At 42.4% G+C, this 19,894-nt stretch overlaps 1 protein-coding gene across 3 annotated transcripts in view; it reads left to right on the top strand.

Moving 5' to 3' along the window:
• The window catches only part of LOC126298607 (protein-serine O-palmitoleoyltransferase porcupine), a 150,423-nt gene extending 130,898 nt beyond the window's left edge, over positions 1 to 19,525 (top strand). For 2 of the 3 annotated variants that reach the window (XM_049990007.1, XM_049990009.1), the window contains one exon: positions 15,342 to 16,225. In XM_049990007.1, the coding sequence (XP_049845964.1) occupies positions 15,342 to 15,775 (434 nt within the window). In that variant the 3' untranslated portion in view covers positions 15,776 to 16,225. Of the gene's footprint in view, positions 1 to 15,341; positions 16,226 to 18,416 lie in introns of those variants that run through there. The other variant, XM_049990008.1, reaches the window with a different exon arrangement.
• Positions 19,526 to 19,894: the final 369 nt, after the last annotated feature.

Below are 19,894 nucleotides of genomic sequence, written 5' to 3'. Positions count from 1 at the left end.
CCATATTCCTCTTTCAAAAATTCAACTGATAATTCTTCAAATAATTTTTTTTTTTAAATTTAATGCCCTCAGGTTTTCCATGTCTTGTTGCTATTAGGTTCCAGCTTTCGGAGGCACATGCGAGCGCAGGTATTGAAAAGTGTCTAGTAGATGAGTAACTTGGTGGTGCAGATCAGGAGCCTTGATGATGATGATGAGTGTTGTTAGAGTAAAATAAGCTCGATTGGCTACGACCAGTCTCTGATTTCGTGGGACGTGCAATTTGAGGAGGTGAATGTTGAACCCAGCTCAGCTCTCTCAAAGGTATAGTTTCCCACTGTTAATTAGGCTGGCATGTTCTCCTTTCATGCTTTTCTGGCAGCCATTTGTTTTGATTTCTGCTGGTTACTGTTCAGTCCCATGTTACTGCTAGCCTGTTCAAGTGTGATGAATGTCTCTTCCATTGCCTTTTGGGTTGTTGCCACTATATCTATGTCATCCGTATTAGCAAGTATATGCTCTGATTTGTAGAATTTTGTTGCTTTTCTGAAAAGGGGTTTGCTTCCCTCACTACCTTCTCCAGGGCAACATTGAAAAGGAGGCAGGCCAGTACATCTGCTTGCTGTACCCCATTTTTTATGTTTAATGTATCAGACAACATACTTCCCATTCTTATGCTACTTCATGTCTCACTCATTGTCGTTATCACTAACCTTACTAATTTTCTAGGGATTCTGAATTGCAGCCAGGGCATGGTGTAATTGCTCTCTATCTATACTGTCATAGGATTTTAATAAGAGGTGGAGCCCCTCCACGCCCACCTCGGCATGATGGCCAACACAAAAGGTCTACTGCCATCTCTGCATAAGGGTTAGTATTCACTAAAGTGAGGTGTCGCAGGATGTGGGTACTGCGATGTTTGCGTACGTCTGGTTAGGATTAACCATTAATACGCGCTCATCTGGAGATAGATTGGTCGAAATCTGACAAAGGGTAGCGGTTTTAAGGGCAGAGGAAAAAAAAGTGCCAGGGCAAGAGCCAAGGGGAAAAAACCTCTGCAATAGTTAGGTCGGGTGGTAAGTTCAGTAGTGGTTGTCTTGCTGCCCGCGATAGGTTGTGCAATGATAGGCTTTGTTAGTAGTGGGTATCATGGTTGTCGATACCTTGGTGTTGTGCTGCTCGGCGGCTGGTGCTGAGTGCTGGTACGGAGTCCTCGTTCAGAGTCAGCAACCTGCAACAGTTAGGTTTGTTATCGATCTTGTGTCCGATAGGTCATATACCGGAGACACAGTGTGAGGGAATGTTGGCAGCTTGTTTGTGCGCCTGTGGGCGAGCTCGTCGGTGTCCCTGCTGTGGCCTGTTGGTCGGCTCTAGTAGCAGCTGGTAGTTGCCAGTCAGTGTTGCTGATATGCAGGGGCTTACCGACGTTTGTCACTGTTTGCGTATGTTAGTTTACCACAGGTGGCCATGCCCTAGCTAGCAGTGTCTTTGGCCGCTTGTGTTTCTACCTGTGGTTGTGATTGTAGTTTCCCAGAGTGAGGATGAAAGGATTGTTCGAGTTCCTGTATAGTCGTGTGGCGTGTTTTTTGAATACTTCCTTGAGGGTATCAAGGCGGTATTCACGGTGAAGATCCACGGTGCGTGTGTAGCGTGGAGCGTTGCTAATGATTCGTAGCACCTTGTTCTGTATGATCTGCAGGCGGCACAGTCGTGTAGGAGCTGCATATCCCCAGACGGGAGCTGCGTACGTCATCAGAGGTCTAATCAGTGTTATGTATATGGATCTCGACACCCTCCTATTCAGTGTGCTTTCCCTGTTGAGCATTGGGTAGAGCTGTTTGAGCCTCGCGTGCACTCAGTTGGCAACGTATTCAATGTGGTCCCCCATGTAAGTTTCCGGTCCAGCCAGACACCAAGGGACCTGACTTTCTCTTGGAAGCATATTGGGCATGTATGTAGTGTTATTGGTCTACAGTGTTGGTGTTTGCGCATTAGTTTTGGTCTGCGTGTGAACAGAACTGCTTCGCACTTGCCGACGTTTACTTTAATACGCCATCTCTCCAACCAAGGCTCAGCTGTTCTGAGTGCTGTCTGTATTCGTGAATTGATGTTCGACGGTTTCCAGTCTTGCGCAAGGATGCCTGTGTCATCCGCGTAGACGGCTAACGTCGTGTTTTGTGTCGCTGGGAAGTCATTAATGTACAGGTTAAACAAGATGGGCCCTAGAATGCTTCCTTGGGGTACTCCAGCTTGTATACCGTGTTGTGTTGATTGTTTGTCCTGCACGTTAGTGTTGAAACATCTGTTTGTGAGATACGAGTGTATGAGACGTAAGAGTCCGTCCGAGAAACCAGCTTCGCTTAATTTGCGTATGAGTCCATTGTGCCAGAGACGATCGAAAGCCTTTTCGATGTCTAGGAACACGGCCCCTGTGGCTTTGTTCATGTTGTAGCCATGTGTTATATGTTCGAATACGCGGAGGAGTAGTTGTGTTGTCGAGTGGTGATTCCTGAAGCCGAATTGCTCCGGCTTTAGGGTGTCATTGGCGATGCAATGCCTAGTGATACGTTTTAGTATTACCTTCTCAACAATCTTGCTGAGCGAGCACAGCAGACTGATGGGTCGGTAATTTTGTGGGAGGGAGCGGTCTTTCCCTGGCTTCCTGAACATCAGGACCTTGGCCGCCTTCCAAAAGTCAGGGAAGTGTTGGTGTGTCAGGATGGCATTCGTTAAGTGTGTGAGGTATTCTACGGCTTTATCCGTGAACTCCTGGAGGACACGGATTTGAATGCCAGCAGGGCCAGGGGCTTTTCTAGCGTTGGTGTGCTCGATAGCCCATGTAATTTCATTTCTGCTAGTACGTCTTATTTCGTTGCGCGAGGGCTGGGCTACAAGTTGTGTAACCTCCTGGTCCGTTTCAAGTGTGAATGCTGGGTCTGAAGGAACCAGATTCGGCATGAAAGACGCTGCAAGTGTTGTGGCCATATGCTCTGCCTTCTCCGTCTCAGAGTAGGCTGGGCCGTCTGGTCCTTGTAAGGTGGGAATGTAATGTTTCTCCCTGGTGAAGTGTCTGGCTAATTGCCACACGCCAGGACGTGTGGTATCCAGCCCAGGGAGTTTTTGTCCCCATTGCTCGTTTCTGAATGTTTGTATTTTATTCCATATTATGCCCTGTAGTCTGTTGACGTACAGTTTATAGAACGGGCGCCTGGTACGCTGCCAATATCTCCTGAGGCGGTTCCTCATTGAGATAAGGCCCAGGGCTGTTGAGTGTTGTCTTGGTGTTGTATATGGAATGGCATCAGTCATTGCGTCTTGGACGGCAGTTGTGAGAGCCTCCACAGCCTCATCGATTTGCTGCGTGTTGTTAATTTCGTGGGTGTCAGGAATGCGACTATCAAGCGTTTCCTTGAACAGTGTCCAATTCGCACGCTTGTAGTTAAGCATCCTGTGTGGTTCGATGTCCTGCAGTGTCCCTTCCATGTGCAGTATTACAGGCATGTGGTCTGAGTCCAGATCTTTTTCAACTGTAAGGTTGAGTGTGCACGTGATGCCCTTTATGAGGGCTATGTCTAACATATCTGGCCTATGTCGAGCCTGTGTAGGCACGAACGTGTGAACGTCCGGTCCAAGTATAACGTAGTTTCGGCCTAGTGCGTGTTCGTACAGTTGCTTGCCGTTAGAGGTTCGTATTCGTGAGTTCCAATCAGGGTGTTTTGCGTTGAGGTCTCCAGCGGCAATTATCCGTGGTGCTGTGTTGAGTACTGTGCTGATATCGCATGTTACTATGTTTTTAGGAGGATTGTATATCAATACCAGTGTGGTGTTGGCTCCGTTGAACTTGACCCTGACGGCCGTAGCCTCTAGTCTTTCAAATGCTGGGAGCTTGATGTTCGTGTGTTATATGTCTCTGTGTATGATGATTGCCGTGCCGCCTCCCCTTCTGCCATCCGCTCGGTCGGTACGGTACTGTCATAGGAAGGTTTAAAGTCTATAAAGAAGTGAGGCATGCCGATTCCAAATCTGATAATTTTCTCTAGGATTCACCTTAGAGTATAGATCTGATATGCAGTTGACTTTCCTGGAAGAAATTAATGTTGATTTAACCCCATGTCTCCCTGAATGAGTGGGAGGAGATTGTTGAATGTTATGTTCGAGAATACTTTATACCCCAAGTTAAATACTGTGATTCACCTATATTTATCACATTCAAACTGATCTCCCTTCTTTTATATGGGGCATATTATCCCATCTCTCCATCGCTGTGGTATTTTCTCCTCTGACCATACTAAAGTAGTCATCTGTAGAAAGATCCGTTCCAGTTCATTGCCTCCTTGCTTAAGCAGTTCTTCTGGGATACAGTCTGTTTCTGCTACCTTGTTCTTTGTCACCTTGTTCTTTGTCACCTTGTTCTTTGTCACCTTGTTCTTTGTCACCTTGTTCTTTGTCACCTTGTTCTTTGTCACCTTGTTCTTTGTCACCTTGTTCTTTGTCACCTTGTTCTTTGTCACCTTGTTCTTTGTCACCTTGTTCTTTGTCACCTTGTTCTTTGTCACCTTGTTCTTTGTCACCTTGTTCTTTGTCACCTTGTTCTTTGTCACCTTGTTCTTTGTCACCTTGTTCTTTGTCACCTTGTTCTTTTCAGTTTCTTCATGGCAGCTGTTATTTCTTGTAGGTTTGTTGGATTTATGCTGCCAGTCATTTTCTGTGTGTACTTCTGTTTCATCTCTTGATGTTGTTATTCTGGGGTGAGGAGTTTTTCAAAGTGTTTGACACTACCTCTCACACATGCCTTTCTCCTCACTTAAAATTTTTCCTGCTTCATCTTTTGTCAGACTTGTTGTGCCATTGAAGGCTTTCTGTGCTCTATTTACTTTTCCATAGAATTTCCTTATCTCTTCCTTATTCCTCAGAAGCTCCATTTATTCAGTATTTGCTTTCATCCACTCTATCTTCTTTGGCGGGTTCTCTTTTCAATCCTCCATTTTTCTTTATAGTGTCCTACCATCCTGCCTGAACACTGTTATTGTAGTGTCCTCTTATTTGCCTTGGTCTTTCCTTCTGCAACCATTTTGCATTCAGCATCAAACCATGGAGATCTCACATGCCGTTCTTCATTTCCTAGCATTTAATTTACAGATGTCTCCACTGTGTCTTTAATTATTTCCTACTGGTATTCAATGTTATCAGATTCTCTAGCATTTTTGAGTGTCCACAGTATCCTTTCCTGGTACTGCTCTCTAATTTCAGCTGATCCTAAAGCTATGGCTGTTGACTTTTGAGGCCTAATGGCAAACATGACAATACATCTGGCACCATTTGTTGCTCTTCTGTCATGATTTGGGTGAAGGTCACGGTTAAAGCAGGCTCAGACATGGTAATTGGATGTCTCTATAGGCCCCCGGGCTCAGCAGCTGTTGTGGCTCAGCAGCTGTTGTGGCTCAGCAGCTGTTGTGGCTCAGCATCTGAAGAATAATTTGGAAAATATTTCGAGTAGATTTCCCCACCATGTTATAGTTCTGGGTGGAGATTTTAATTTGCCGGATATAGACTGGGAGACTCAAACGTTCATAATGGGTGGCAGGGACAAAGAATCCAGTGAAATATTTTTAAGTGCTTTATCTGAAAACTACCTTGAGCAGTTAAACAGAAAACCAACTCGTGGCGATAACATATTAGACCTTCTGGTGACAAACAGACCCGAACTATTTGAATCAGTTAATGCAGAACAGGGAATCAGCGATCATAAAGCGGTTACTGCATCGATGATTTCAGCCGTAAATAGAAATATTAAAAAAGGTAGGAAGATTTTTCTGTTTAGTAAAAGTGACAAAAAGCAGATTACAGTGTACCTGACGGTTCAACACAAAAGTTTTGTCTCAAGTGCAGATAGTGTTGAGGATCAGTGGACAAAGTTCAAAACCATGGTACAATATGTGTTAGATGAGTATGTGCCAAGCAAGATCGTAAGAGATGGGAAAGAGCCACCGTGGTACAACAACCGAGTTAGAAAACTGCTGCGGAAGCAAAGGGAACTTCACAGCAAACATAAACATAGCCAAAGCCTTGCAGACAAACAAAAATTACGCGAAGTGAAATGTAGTGTGAGGAGGGCTGTGCGAGAGGCTTTCAATGAATTCGAAAGTAAAGTTCTATGTACTGACTTGGCAGAAAATCCTAAGAAATTTTGGTCCTATGTCAAAGCGGTAGGTGGATCAAAACAAAATGTCCAGACACTCTGTGACCAAAATGGTACTGAAACAGAGGATGACAGACTAAAGGCCGAAATAGTAAATGTCTTCTTCCAAAGCTGTCTCACAGAGGAAGACTGCACTGTGCTTCCTTCTCTAGATTGTCGCACAGTTGACAAAATGGTAGATATCGAAGTAGACGACAGAGGGATAGAGAAACAATTAAAATCGCTCAAAAGAGGAAAGGCCGCTGGTCCTGGTGGGATACCAGTTTGATTTTACACTGAGTACGCGAAGGAACTTGCCCCCTTCTTGCAGCGGTGTACAACAGGTATCTAGAAGAGCGAAGCGTTCCAAAGGATTGGAAAAGGGCACAGGTCATCCCCGTTTTCAAGAAGGGACGTCGAACAGATGTGCAGAACTATAGACCTATATCTCTAACGTCGATCAGTTGTAGAATTTTGGAACACGTATTATGTTCGAGTACATTTGTCTTTTCTGGAGACTAGAAATCTACTCTGTAGGAATCAGCATGGGTTTCGAAAAAGACGGTCATGTGAAACCCAGCTCGCACTATTCGTCCACGAGACTCAGAGGGCCTTAGACACGGGTTCACAGGTAGATGCAGTGTTTCTTGACTTCCGCAAGGCATTTGACACAGTTCCCCACAGTCATTTAATGAACAAAGTAAGAGCATACGGACTATCAGATCAATTGTGTGATTGGATTGAGGAGTTCCTAGATAACAGAACGCAGCATGTCATTATCAATGGAGAGAAGTCTTCCGAAGTAAGAGTGATTTCAGGTGTGCCACAGGGGAGTGTCATAGGACCGTTGCTATTTACAATATACATAAATGACCTGGTGGATGACATCGGAAGTTCACTGAGGCTTTTTGCAGATGATGCTGTGGTGTATCGAGAGGTTGCAACAATGGAAAATTGTACTGAAATGCAGGAGGATCTGCAGCGAATTGACGCATGGTGCACGGAATGGCAATTGAATCTCAATGTAGACACGTGTAATGTGATGCGAATACATAGAGAGATAGGTCCCTTATCATTTAGCTACAAAATGGCAGGTCAGCAACTGGAAGCAGTTAATTCCATAAATTATCTGGGAGTACGCATTAGGAGTGATTTAAAATGGAATGATCATATAAAGTTGATCGTCGGTAAAGCAGATGCCAGACTGAGATTCATTGGAAGAATCCTAAGGAAATGCAATCCGACAACAAAGGAAGTAGGTTACAGTACGTTGGTTCGCCCAATGCTTGAATACAGCTCAGCAGTGTGGGATCCGCACCAGGTAGGGTTGATAGAAGAGATAGAGAAGATCCAACGGAGAGCAGCGCGCTTCGTTACAGGATCATTTAGTAATTGCGAAAGCGTTACGGAGATAAACTCCAGTGGAAGACTTTGCAGGAGAGACGCTCAGTAGCTCGGTACGGGCTTTTGTTAAAGTTTCGAGAAAATACCTTCACCGAAGAGTCAAGCAGTATATTGCTCCCTCCTACGTATATCTCGCGAAGAGACCATGAGGATAAAATCAGAGAGATTAGAGCCCACACAGAAGCATACCGACAATCCTTCTTTCCACGTACAATACGAGACTGGAATAGAAGGGAGAACTGATAGAGGTACTCAGGGTACCCTCCGCCACACACCGTCAGGTGGCTTGCGGAGTATGGATGTACATGTAGATGTAGATATTGTAGATCAAAATGAAACTCTTGAAGAGCAAGCATCCACCTTGTCTATCTACAATGCCTTAACTTCTTAAGTTGCATAAATGACAGGCACTTACGATCTGTCACCTCAATCAACTTTCTCCCAGAAAGGTAATGTCTAAACTTAGTGAAACCAAACACTACCACCAGTGTGTCCTTTTGAATTAAGGAGTATTTTTGCTTGTGGGCATGTAACACACGACTGCCAAAAGTCATTGTCTCTGTCTCCTCCTTTCCAGCTTCTTCTTTCATTTGGGACAGTTACACTCCTAAGACACTCAACCTAGGTAGAAAGTTTTCATCATATCTGGATGAGACAATGTTTGTTTGTCACCCAAATTTTTTTTTTTTTGCTTTTCCAAAATCTGTTGTACATTCTGCCGCCAACACCACTCGTTCTTTTTCTTTAACAGTCTATGTAGTGCCTCACTATTCAAAGGTTTTTCATCAGTGAAGTGATGACAGAAATCCCAGGTACCACTCCTTAATTGTTTCATGTTTTTTGGTATCAGGAATTCTCTTATTGCAGTCACCTTGTCTGGGTCAGATCTAATCCCCTATGGCCCCACAATATATCATAGGAATGGTATCTCCTGCTTCCAGAAACTCAGATTTTTGAAAATTAACTCTTGCACTTGCAAGTGCCCATCTTTCGAATCTCTCTTCTAATGTCTTCATGTGTTCCTCCCATGTTTTGTTGGCTATCGAAACATTGTCCACTTACGTCATAATTTTCTTTAACAATTCTTCCCCTAGTACTAAGTCTGGCTTCATTCTGCACTGATAACATCGTCCTTCATTTAAAACTGCTGTATATCAGGCTGTTCCAGCTCGTCAGCTCCGTTGTGAGCCACGAGCGCTTCCTGCTCCAGGGAGCCGTGTCGCTCACAGTGACCATTCAAGTGGCACGGCTGGCTGAGGCAGGCAGCAAGGCAAGCGTTTTGATGTGCCAGCTGCGTCTTAAAAGATCGACAACCTCATACTCTTAGCTGCTAAGACGTGGTGACATGCTACACCAGGAAATACGATATACAGGAAATAAATAAGAAACAACTGTTTTAAAAGAAACTGCATACTAAATTTTTTGGGCTTCTGTAGCTTGACATTTTTTTTCCCATTACAAGATCAGAAATATCAGGCGTCAAAGTGTTCGCAGGGTTAATGCGGAGGATGGCCTTCATTGTTGCATCCTGAAGAAATGATCATTCCTTACTTTTTACTCTTTTCATTGCTGAGAAAAGCTGCTCACAATAATACGTAGATCCAGATATGCACATGATCTGAGCGGCATTGTTCTGAAGCCTGGGAAATGTTTTTTGATGTAATAAACGATACTATCATGACAAATCCAATGTATTGTAGTACCTCTCTTTCAAAAAAGTTGAATTTTGCAGATCAATAATCTCCAATTGAAGTGACAATGACAAGTCATCGGGGGAAACTGAAAAAGAGTGCTGAACACCTTAAATTCCATTTCCAAACTAGTGAGGTCTAGGAATCGTGTTTCAAATGACGTGATGAGCTGCTTTAACTTTGCATGGTAATCACCGAAAGTAGTACCTTCATGTAGTTTTAAAGAAGCAAGACAATTGAAGGGCATTAAATGTCCATTGCTCATATGCCTCTCAAATAAACGTAACTTTTCCATGAACGCTTTGATCTGGTCGTGCATGTCAATGATTAGCTGCCCTTTGCCCTGCAATGACAGATTTAAATTATTCAGATGCATAGTTACGTCAGCTAGGAACGCCAGGTCTGATATCCATTTTATATCTTTCAGACAATGCATTTCTTCCTCTTTCATTTCAAGAAAAAGGGATATTTCCTCACGAATGGCAAAGAAAACATCAAGAACTTTTCCCCGACTCAGCCAACAAACTGTACTGTGATAAAGTATATCACCATACTCCACTTCCATATCTTTCAGGAATCCTTTGAATTGGCGATGATTCATACAGTGACGCCGCAAAAAATGCACAAACTTTACGACATCTTTCATTACGCCACCTAGCTCTACTGTTTCAGCACAGAGTGCCTCTTGGTGAATAAAACAAGCTGGCCGTGGTGGCCGAGCGGCTTTAGGCGCTTCAGTTCGGAACCGCGCAACTGCTGCGGTGACAGGTTCGAATCGTGCCTCGGGCATGGATGTATGTGATGTCCTTAGGTTAGCTAAGCTTAAGTAATTCTAAGTTCTAAGGGGAGTGATGACCTCAGATGTTAAGTTCCATAGTTCTCAGAGCCATTTGAACCCTTTCTTTAATAAAACAATGAAGAGTCAAAATGTCTTTCCAGAATTCGTCCCTGAGTTTATTTCTCAAACGAAAAGCAAAACCTTGGTGATGCCCAATCATTTGTGGTGCACCGTCTGTCACTACAGAATGGAGCATATCCCAGGGCAAATTCATATTGTCCACTGATTCACAGACAGCTTCAAAAATGTCACTTCCTGTTGTGGTTTAATAAAGTGGTACCACATCCAAGAGTTCTTCAGTTACTTGCAGCTCCACGTCGACACCATGCACAAAGACTGCTAGCTGAGCACAGTCCAATATGTCAGTGCTTTTGTCAAGCGCTAGTGAAAATGCAACAAAGCTCTCCGCCTTTTTCCTGAGCTGTGTCTATAAATCCGCTGCCATGTCCAGGATTCGACGAGACATTGTTTGCTTAGACAGGCAAACCCCTTCAATTGCCTGCACCCCCCTTGGAAACAAACATTCTGCAACTGCTACCATGCACGATTTTACGAGTGGTCCCACCGAAAATGGCTTGCCACTCGTCGCAATGATGTGAGCGACCCTGTAGCTTGTTCGAAATGCAGATTCAGTAGTGTTTTCTCCCCTCTTATTCACCTGAAAATTATAAACACGTTGTTGTTGTTGTTGTTTTTGTCTTCAGTCCTGAGACTGGTTTGATGCAGCTCTCCATGCTACCGTATCCTGTGCAAGTTTCTTCATTTCCCAGTACTTACTGCAACCTACATCCTTCTGAATCTGCTTAGTGTATTCATCTCTTGGTCTCCCTCTACAATTTTTACCCTCCGTGCTGCCCTCCAATGCAAAATTTGTGATCCTTTGATGCCTCAGAACATGTCCTACCAACCGGTCCCTTCTTCTTGTCAAGTTGTGCCACAAGCTCCTCTTCTCCCCAATTCTATTCAATACCTCCTCATTAGTTATGTGATCTACCCATCTAACCTTCAGCATTCTTCTGTAGCACCACATTTCGAACGCTTCTATTCTCTTCTTGTCCAAACTATTTATCGTCCATGTTTCACTTCCATACATGGCTACACTCCATACAAATACTTTCAGAAACCTGACACTTAAATCTATACTTGATGTTAACAAATTTCTCTTCTTCAGAAACACTTTCCTTGCCATTGCCAGTCTACGTTTTATATCTTCCCTACTTCAACCATAATCTGTTATTTTGCGCCCCAAATAGCAAAACTCCTTTACTACTTTAAGTGTCTCGTCTCCTAATCTAATTCCCTCAGCATCACCCGATGTAATTCGACTACATTCCATTATCCTCGTTTTGCTTTTGTTGATGTTAATCTTATATCCTCCTTTCAAGACACTGTCCATTCCGTTCAACTGCTCTTCCAAGTCCTTTGCTGTCTCTGACAGAATTACAATGTCATTGGTGAACCTCAAAGTTTTTATTTCTTCTCCATGGATATTAATACCTACTCCGAATTTTTCTTTTGTTTCCTTTACTGCTTGCTCAATATACAGATTGAATAACATTGGGGATAGGCTATGCCCCTGTCTCACTCCCTTCCCAACCACTGCTTCCCTTTCCTGTCCCTCAACTCTTATAACAACCATCTGGTTTCTGTACATATTGTAAATAGCCTTTCGCTCCCTGTATTTTACCCCTGCCACCTTTAGAATTTGGAAGAGAGTATTCCAGTCAATATTGTCAAAAGCCTTCTCGAAGTCCACAAACGCCAAAAATGTAGGTTTGCCTTTCCTTAATCTCTCCTCTAAGATAAGTCGCAATGTCAGTATTGCCTCACGTGTTCCAATATTTCTACGGAATCCAAACTGATCTTCCCCGAGCTCTTTTTATCACTTATATTGCCAGCATTTTCTGTGAGTCCTTTTCTACAGCTTCTTTCATGACCTGTGGTATTAGATAAGGCTGCCTAAAATCTGGTTTATGAGGGTGTATTTTTATTCAATATGTTGGGCCCTGTGTTACTCAGTCTTTTTGCAAAAACCATCCTGTACATTCCTATCGACTCAGTGGTCCATCTTCTACGCATTCTAGACTTGTGATGTCATACATTTTGCTTTGGATTTTTTCACAGGAAAGTTCACTTTCTTCATCCTCACTGGTCACATTTATACCACTTCAGTGGTCGACCAAAATTTCCTTTTCTATGTCGTCTTCACAGGCTGCTACTTGATATAAGCAGGAAAAACTGTACATTCTGTCTGTCATTTTCTCAAAAAATTACACTCTTGTATTGTATTGTGGTACAAATCGGTAATCACATCCTGTGATTGTGTGTAAAATAAAAAGAAGTGCATTAATCACTGTTTCTTATAGGAGAAAATAGTTTTCTCCAAAGTTGTGTCACATTCGAACATCACATTCTACTTTGCCGTGCACCTTTATCTTCCACTCAATCTGGGCTTGTAAATAACCATTTACCCATTTTTATTAAGAGGACAGATCACAAAGATGAAGCAGCTGTTCAGTAATCTCTCAGACGCCAACTCATCTTTCGAGCAGAAAGATTGTTGCAGTGTAACTGCAGTTAGCAGGTCAAATGGTGCATCAAATGTCATGTGGTGAGGGCCTCCCGTATGGTAGACAGGTCACCTGGTGCAAGTCTTTTTAGTTGACACCACTTTTCATGTCGATGAAGATGATATGATGAAGACAACACAACATCCAGTCCCCAAGCAGACAAAATCTCCAACCCAGCCAGGAACAAGTCTGCTCGCATGGCATTCTGCCACATTGACCACTCAGGTATGCAGGCGGAGAAAAGATGACATGGTGTACGTGGAGAAGATGCTGGAATATTGCATAGACCAACTAAGTGAAGGGAAAATCAGTTAAGTTGGTGGAAATACAGCTGCCAGAAGCACATGAGGCACAGGTAGTCTGCACACAATAAATAGAACAAAGTTGGAGGAGGGGGACGGGAGAGTAGAGAAGGTGAGAGAAAGATGGCAGAAAATCTATTGGGCATTTAAGGGAAAGGGGTGAAACATGATAAAAACAAGTACTTGGATAAATCTGAAACTAGCAAAAGATAGGGATATAACAGGGGCAGAAAACAGTAGCAAAAGTTAGGGAGGAGAATAGGTACAGAAAACAAATAGGCGGGGACAAAGACAGTAGGGAAAGAAAATAAGCAAGCTTGAGGGCTAAGTTAGATGGGCTGTAGGAAGTGCTAGCTGGCGATTCATAGAAACTGGTGATTATCAGAAGCCCATGGACCAGAGATTAATTGTGTTGTGCTGAGCAACTACCAGTCACATTTACATATTATTGTAAAGGTGAATGGTGGTCTGTGTTAATCTTTGTTTCATTTTCATGCTGAGTGATTAAGAGACTGAACTTGGGAATGATACAGGCTCAAATCCCCATTATACCAACCTGCTTTAGGTTTTCCACTTTTTATAAATTACTTAAATAAATGCTAGGATGGTTCCTCAAACAATGCCAGGACCAATTTTTCCCCCAACCTCATTCTACCTTGTCTCTCACTGTTTCTTCTGACATTAATATTTATAAGCCATTACACCATAACAATGTTGTCTTTTTTGTTTGTTTCATTTCTACGTGTGATATTTCATTATTGTAATAATGTCCTCCCCTGCACCTATAGTTTTTCTCATCTGCAAACTCTACATTGTTTCAAACTACAGAGGCCTTTCAAAGATGATCTAAATGGTCAGTATTTCATCTACTCATTCTATAATGGTTTTACTGAAAGAAGCAACAGAAGTACAAAGAATCTTAAGTAACATTGGACATTCTTAAGCAGGCTAGCACGCCGCAGTAGGTGGTGGAAAGGAGGGGGAGCGTGCATCATTCATTTCAGGCCTGGTCGCCATTTTAGTAGCAATTGAACAGTAGTTGATAGGGAATGACATGTTCACATATGTTACCTTTGTCCTAAATGCAGGGGCTGTTGATTCAACACAATGGCTATTTCATCACCATTTTATTCACACAGCTGAAAGATGGAATACAATCCTACAGTCGCTTACAGCTTTCAGAACAATGGGAAACATTCTTAAGAATAAGCTACCTGGTTCTGATAAAAAAGTAAGGGCACCTAAAAAAACATCGCAGGTGTGAGGGAGGCAATCATCAGGTGCCTGAGTCAATCTGCATGGCAACATTCACACTGTCTACAGATGAGCCATGAGTCTGCAAGAAAAATGTTGTATTTGGGTTTATAATTCCATTTATATAGAATGCTGGTCATTCAGCAGATCAAAGAAAGCAGACTTACAATAGGGAGTCTTCTTTGCTGTGTGTATGTAAGTGATCTTTGAAGGCGACTCAAATGGAGTATTTTTTTATGAGCAGTGAGCCACATTTTCACTTAAAAGTTGTTTTTGGGCCCCTCAACAGTCTTACATAGTTCATGAAAGACCTCTCTACTCCCAACAACATGTGATTGTGTGTTGTGCCAGTGGCGTAAAAGTCACAATGAGCTCTAAATGTTACTACATGTGTTAAAAATGTTCTTTCTATCAGAATTCTGGATATGGCAGATAAACACAAGGAATGTTTATTTTGAATAGAATGCTGCAACATTGCATACTGCAAATGCATCCATGTCAGTTGTGAGGAATACTTTCCTGGGACACCTCGTTTCTCACTTTGGTGACATGCCATGGCTGGCAAGATGATCAGCCTTTCTTTTATGGGGAGGGGGAGGTTGTTTAAAAGAGTGTGTCTGTGTTTAAAAAAAAATTAATGGGGTCAAATGCTGTCATTAAAGAGGAGATGGGTTTGATTGACCAACACCTGTTGGCCCTAGTTAGGAGTAACTTCTGGCAAAGAGTTAAAAATAGTATTAAAGAGAATGGCTGACACTTGGATGATGTAATTGTTAGTAAATGACCATGTGTAATTAAACAGATGTTAACCTTTGATTTTGTGTAAATAAAAGATTTTCCGTATAAGTCAACATACTTCATTTGTAAATCATTTGTTCCCATAGGTAACTCTGTATAACTATATTTTAGATTGTCATAAAATAACTCATTAATTGCACCAGAAAGTAACTGGAAATTGCAAACCCTGGTATTCAGTTTTACTTGTCAGTTTAATAGATGTATGTGAAAACATACAATATGGAAAAAATACTTGGAAATAATGTTGGATTCACAATATAAATTAGGAGTCATATATTTCTTGCTGTACATAAGGTTAAAATTTCATCTGACATTTTCTTTTTGCAGATGTGTTCCGTACCACGAAACCCTTGGGAAGCTTTGCTGCTATTCTGTCAACATATGCTGTAAGTTCCTTGCTACATGGCTTGAATTTTCAGTTGGCAGCTGTTCTACTGTCATTGGGAGCATATACATATGCTGAATACGTGTTACGACAGAAATTGGCTACGGTGTTTGGTGCCTGTATTTTAGTGCGTCCTTGTAGGAAAGATTGTGCACATCGCTACAAAGAAAAGAGACTTTCAGTTATATTGATTAACATAGGCTTTGGTGCAATTGCTGCATTTCATTTATCGTATTTGGGAGTAATGTTTGACATGTCAGATAAACTTCAAGATGAAGGTTATAATTACTCACATACATTGGCAAAATGGTCAGTGTTGAATTATGCCAGTCACTGGTTTGCACTGGGAACATATATTTTTTATCTTCTTATTTAAATATGAATACTTTTTTTCCAAGCACCAACACTTAACACACATCCTTCCCTTAGTTTTTCGTGACATGTCAGATATTCTGCCTTTGCAGCAAACAGCAGAGTGAAATGCAAATCAAATATCAGTACAGGTAAGATTCCAGCCATCATGCTGCCCTTTACAATGTATAAATTAGTGTGTCTGTAAGAAATTGTAGACATGATTTGACACTGTGTCCACAGCTACAAACTTATTTCTGGTGGAAACTTTTGCAATGTCTTGAGTTCACAAAAAAAGTATTATTAAAAGAAAATAAGTTTTAGTTTAAAAATCGACATTGTGCATAGATTTTTAGTAATTGTTTAGAGTTAACAAAGCTGTTTGACAACAGCCAACTTCTTGAAAAACTTCTGGATTTATTTTGTTATCCTTTATTTATGTGCAAAATACAATAAAGTGATGTGGTAAACCATAGCAATTGGTCTGCTCAACATGATTCCATCCATTTTATGTATACTTTAAATTGAATGGGTCAGTGTTACTTGCATCAGAAGTACACAAATATAACATAAAAATAGGAGTAAACAATCACCCATCATGCATAAGCTGTAACTGCACGGAAGTAATCTATATCTGTATAATTAATTGTGTATTCTATTAGACACAACACTTCAACAGGAAATAGTGTAAATGCTGTAAACGAATATACAGTATGGTCCAAAATAATATCCCCAGTAAGCGCTTTGACTGTACTTTAGCTTGCATTAAATTAATCTATTATTGACCTTTCTTGCTTCAGCATTTGAACTTTTGATGCTAACTGTTTTACATTAGCATATTTATGAACTTAAGAAGTTGTCTCCATTCATGCCAGCTTTGAGTGATTACTTAAAATATGTTGTACAGTACATATCCGTAAGAACGGTGATTTTTTTTTATTTTTATTTGGTATGAGAAAGTTTGAAATAAAATACACTCCTGGAAATTGAAATAAGAACACCGTGAATTCACTGTCCCAGGAAGGGGAAACTTTATTGACACATTCCTGGGGTCAGATACATCACATGATCACACTGACAGAACCACATGCACATAGACACAGGCAACAGAGCATGCACAATGTCGCCACTAGTACAGTGTATATCCACCTTTCGCAGCAATGCAGGCTGCTATTCTCCCATGGAGACGATCGTAGAGATGCTGGATGTAGTCCTGTGGAACGGCTTGCCATGCCATTTCCACCTGGCGCCTCAGTTGGACCAGCGTTCGTGCTGGACGTGCAGACCGCGTGAGACGACGCTTCATCCAGTCCCAAACATGCTCAATGGGGGACAGATCCGGAGATCTTGCTGGCCAGGGTAGTTGACTTACACCTTCTAGAGCACGTTGGGTGGCACGGGATACATGCGGACGTGCATTGTCCTGTTGAAACAGCAAGTTCCCTTGCCGGTCTAGGAATGGTAGAACGATGGGTTCGACGACGGTTTGGATGTACCGTGCACTATTCAGTGTCCCCTCGACGATCACCAGAGGTGTACGGCCAGTGTAGGAGATCGCTCCCCACACCATGATGCCGGGTGTTGGCCCTGTGTGCCTCGGTCGTATGCAGTCCTGATTGTGGCGCTCACCTGCACGGCGCCAAACACGCATACGACCATCATTGGCACCAAGGCAGAAGCGACTCTCATCGCTGAAGACGACACGTCTCCATTCCTCCCTCCATTCACGCCTGTCGCGACACCACTGGAGGCGGGCTGCACGATGTTGGGGCGTGAGCGGAAGACGGCCTAACGGTGTGCGGGACTGTAGCCCAGCTTCATGGAGACGGTTTCGAATGGTCCTCGCCGATACCCCAGGAGCAACAGTGTCCCTAATTTGCTGGGAAGTGGCGGTGCGGTCCCCTACGGCACTGCGTAGGATCCTACGGTCTTGGCGTGCATCCGTGCGTCGCTGCGGTCCGGTCCCAGGTCGACGGGCACATGCACCTTCCGCCGACCACTGGCGACAACATCGATGTACTGTGGAGACCACACGCCCCACGTGTTGAGCAATTCGGCGGTATGTCCACCCGGCCTCCCGCATGCCCACTATACGCCCTTGCTCAAAGTCCGTCAACTGCACATACGGTTCACGTCCACGCTGTCGCGGCATGCTACCAGTGTTAAAGACTGCGATGGAGCTCCGTATGCCACGGCAAACTGGCTGACACTGACGGCGGCGGTGCACAAATGCTGCGCAGCTAGCGCCATTCGACGGCCAACACCGCGGTTCCTGGTGTGTCCGCTGTGCCGTGCGTGTGATCATTGCTTGTACAGCCCTCTCGCAGTGTCCGGAGCAAGTATGGTGGGTCTGACACACCGGTGTCAATGTGTTCTTTTTTCTATTTCCAGGAGTGTACATATCAGTTAGGTACAGTAATTGGCACTTGATGACGCTTATGTACTTCGAAGTTTCATTACACTCCACCAGATATCTCTAGTTTGTCTTCCCTCCACTTTTGTATTATTTGCTACACAGAATCCTGTGCATTTATTAAGAATTGTTTCAAAAAAAATCATTCAGTAAGTACCAAGAAAGTTTTATATTTATCTGTTGCACTATAATAACATAAATAACCATAACTTTAGCATTTTCTAGTTAACTATACAAATATTTGATTTTACAGGTTATGTGAAAGAGAAAACACATTTCTCCAAGGAAGCAAGGGATTATTTTGGGACTCAAAGCTGAAGAACTCTCGAATAGGGATGTTGATAGGAAATTATTAGTCGACTACAGAACTGTGACAGATGTATTGAAGAAACAAGCTGAAACTGGAAAGAGAAGCTGAGGTACAAAAGTGATCCAAAGAAAATCTGCAGTCCCAGACTGTGCTGGACAATGAAAATGATAGCACACCAAGAAAGAAAACTGAGTTCAAGGCCGATTGCCATTATGATTGAGCACGAGTTCTGGGTCTCAGCTTCCCATCAAGTGGTCTTAGGATGCCTTTTTGATCTCAGCCTTACGAAGAAAAAACCTGCAAAGGAAGCCCACCTAACAAAAAAGCATGTTGAAAAAAGAAAAAGGTTTCTCGATCTGTACCAACAGAGTTCATCCAAGGACTGGGAAAGAGAAGAAATTTAGTGTGTATGGCAATGACAGTGGTTTGAAACTGCGAGTGGAGCCAGGAGAGTAATAAGGAAGGAAGATTGTGTTGTGGAAATGAAGTAGTTCAGTGAAAGAATAATGCTGTGGGGAGCAATGTGTCTAAAGGAGTGGGAAGATCTAAGATTCACCTAGCTTCAGTTACTGGGTTAAACTACTGTGATATCTTTCAAAATAAGTTATTAAATACCGCAGGAGATCATTTCAGTGGAGAAAACTGGGTCTTCATTTTTGAAAATGACAATGCAGTCACTGTGCCAGGGTTGTCCAGGAGTGTCGTGCAGATCTGGCTAATGAACAGTTATGGTGACCACCAAATTGTTCAGACATGAAACCTACTGAGTATTGTGGCCAATTATGTCTAAAAAACTAAGTAAATGTTGTACCTGTAGAATAGAGTTCATTAAGAAAATTGCTCACATCTGGTACCATGAAATTGGTACATGTGGAAAATTTGTCAGTTCAATGATAGATAGAGTTAAAGCTCTTAAATAGGCATGGGGTAGGCGGACAAAATTTTAATTTTATATAATTTGTTCTATACAACTTAATTTCACCTTAAACAAAAAATTCAATAAACTATTGAAACAGCCTCTGTGTTGCTGTTTTGACATACATTAAGTAAAATTTGTAGGTGGCAATATTATTTTGGACCATACTGTAACAGGTATAACTGTCACACTAATGCAAAATGTTGCGGTTTAAAGTTAGCATGTACCGAACTGCTGACTAATGTATTGCTTGTACCCTATCAGCATTTTGAATGCTGCCTATCTCTACAGAAGGAGAGTAGCTTAGATGTGCTCATGTTGCACCTCATCTTGATTAAATCAAATGTGGATCTGTGTTGTACTGGTAAATGTCTTCATGTGGTTGCTCTTGGTCATGGTGCCTACCATTTTTAATAGATTCAAATCATTCTGTAGCACAAAAGTCTCTGGACCAATGGACAAAAGTTGTTGTTATATGAAATGCTGTAATATAAACCATACTAAA

The sequence above is a fragment of the Schistocerca gregaria genome, chromosome X (genome assembly GCF_023897955.1).
Source record: "Schistocerca gregaria isolate iqSchGreg1 chromosome X, iqSchGreg1.2, whole genome shotgun sequence".
Lineage (NCBI taxonomy): Eukaryota > Metazoa > Arthropoda > Insecta > Orthoptera > Acrididae > Schistocerca > Schistocerca gregaria.
Note: the sequence above shows the minus strand (reverse complement) of the source record. Positions and strands in the feature narration are given on the sequence as shown.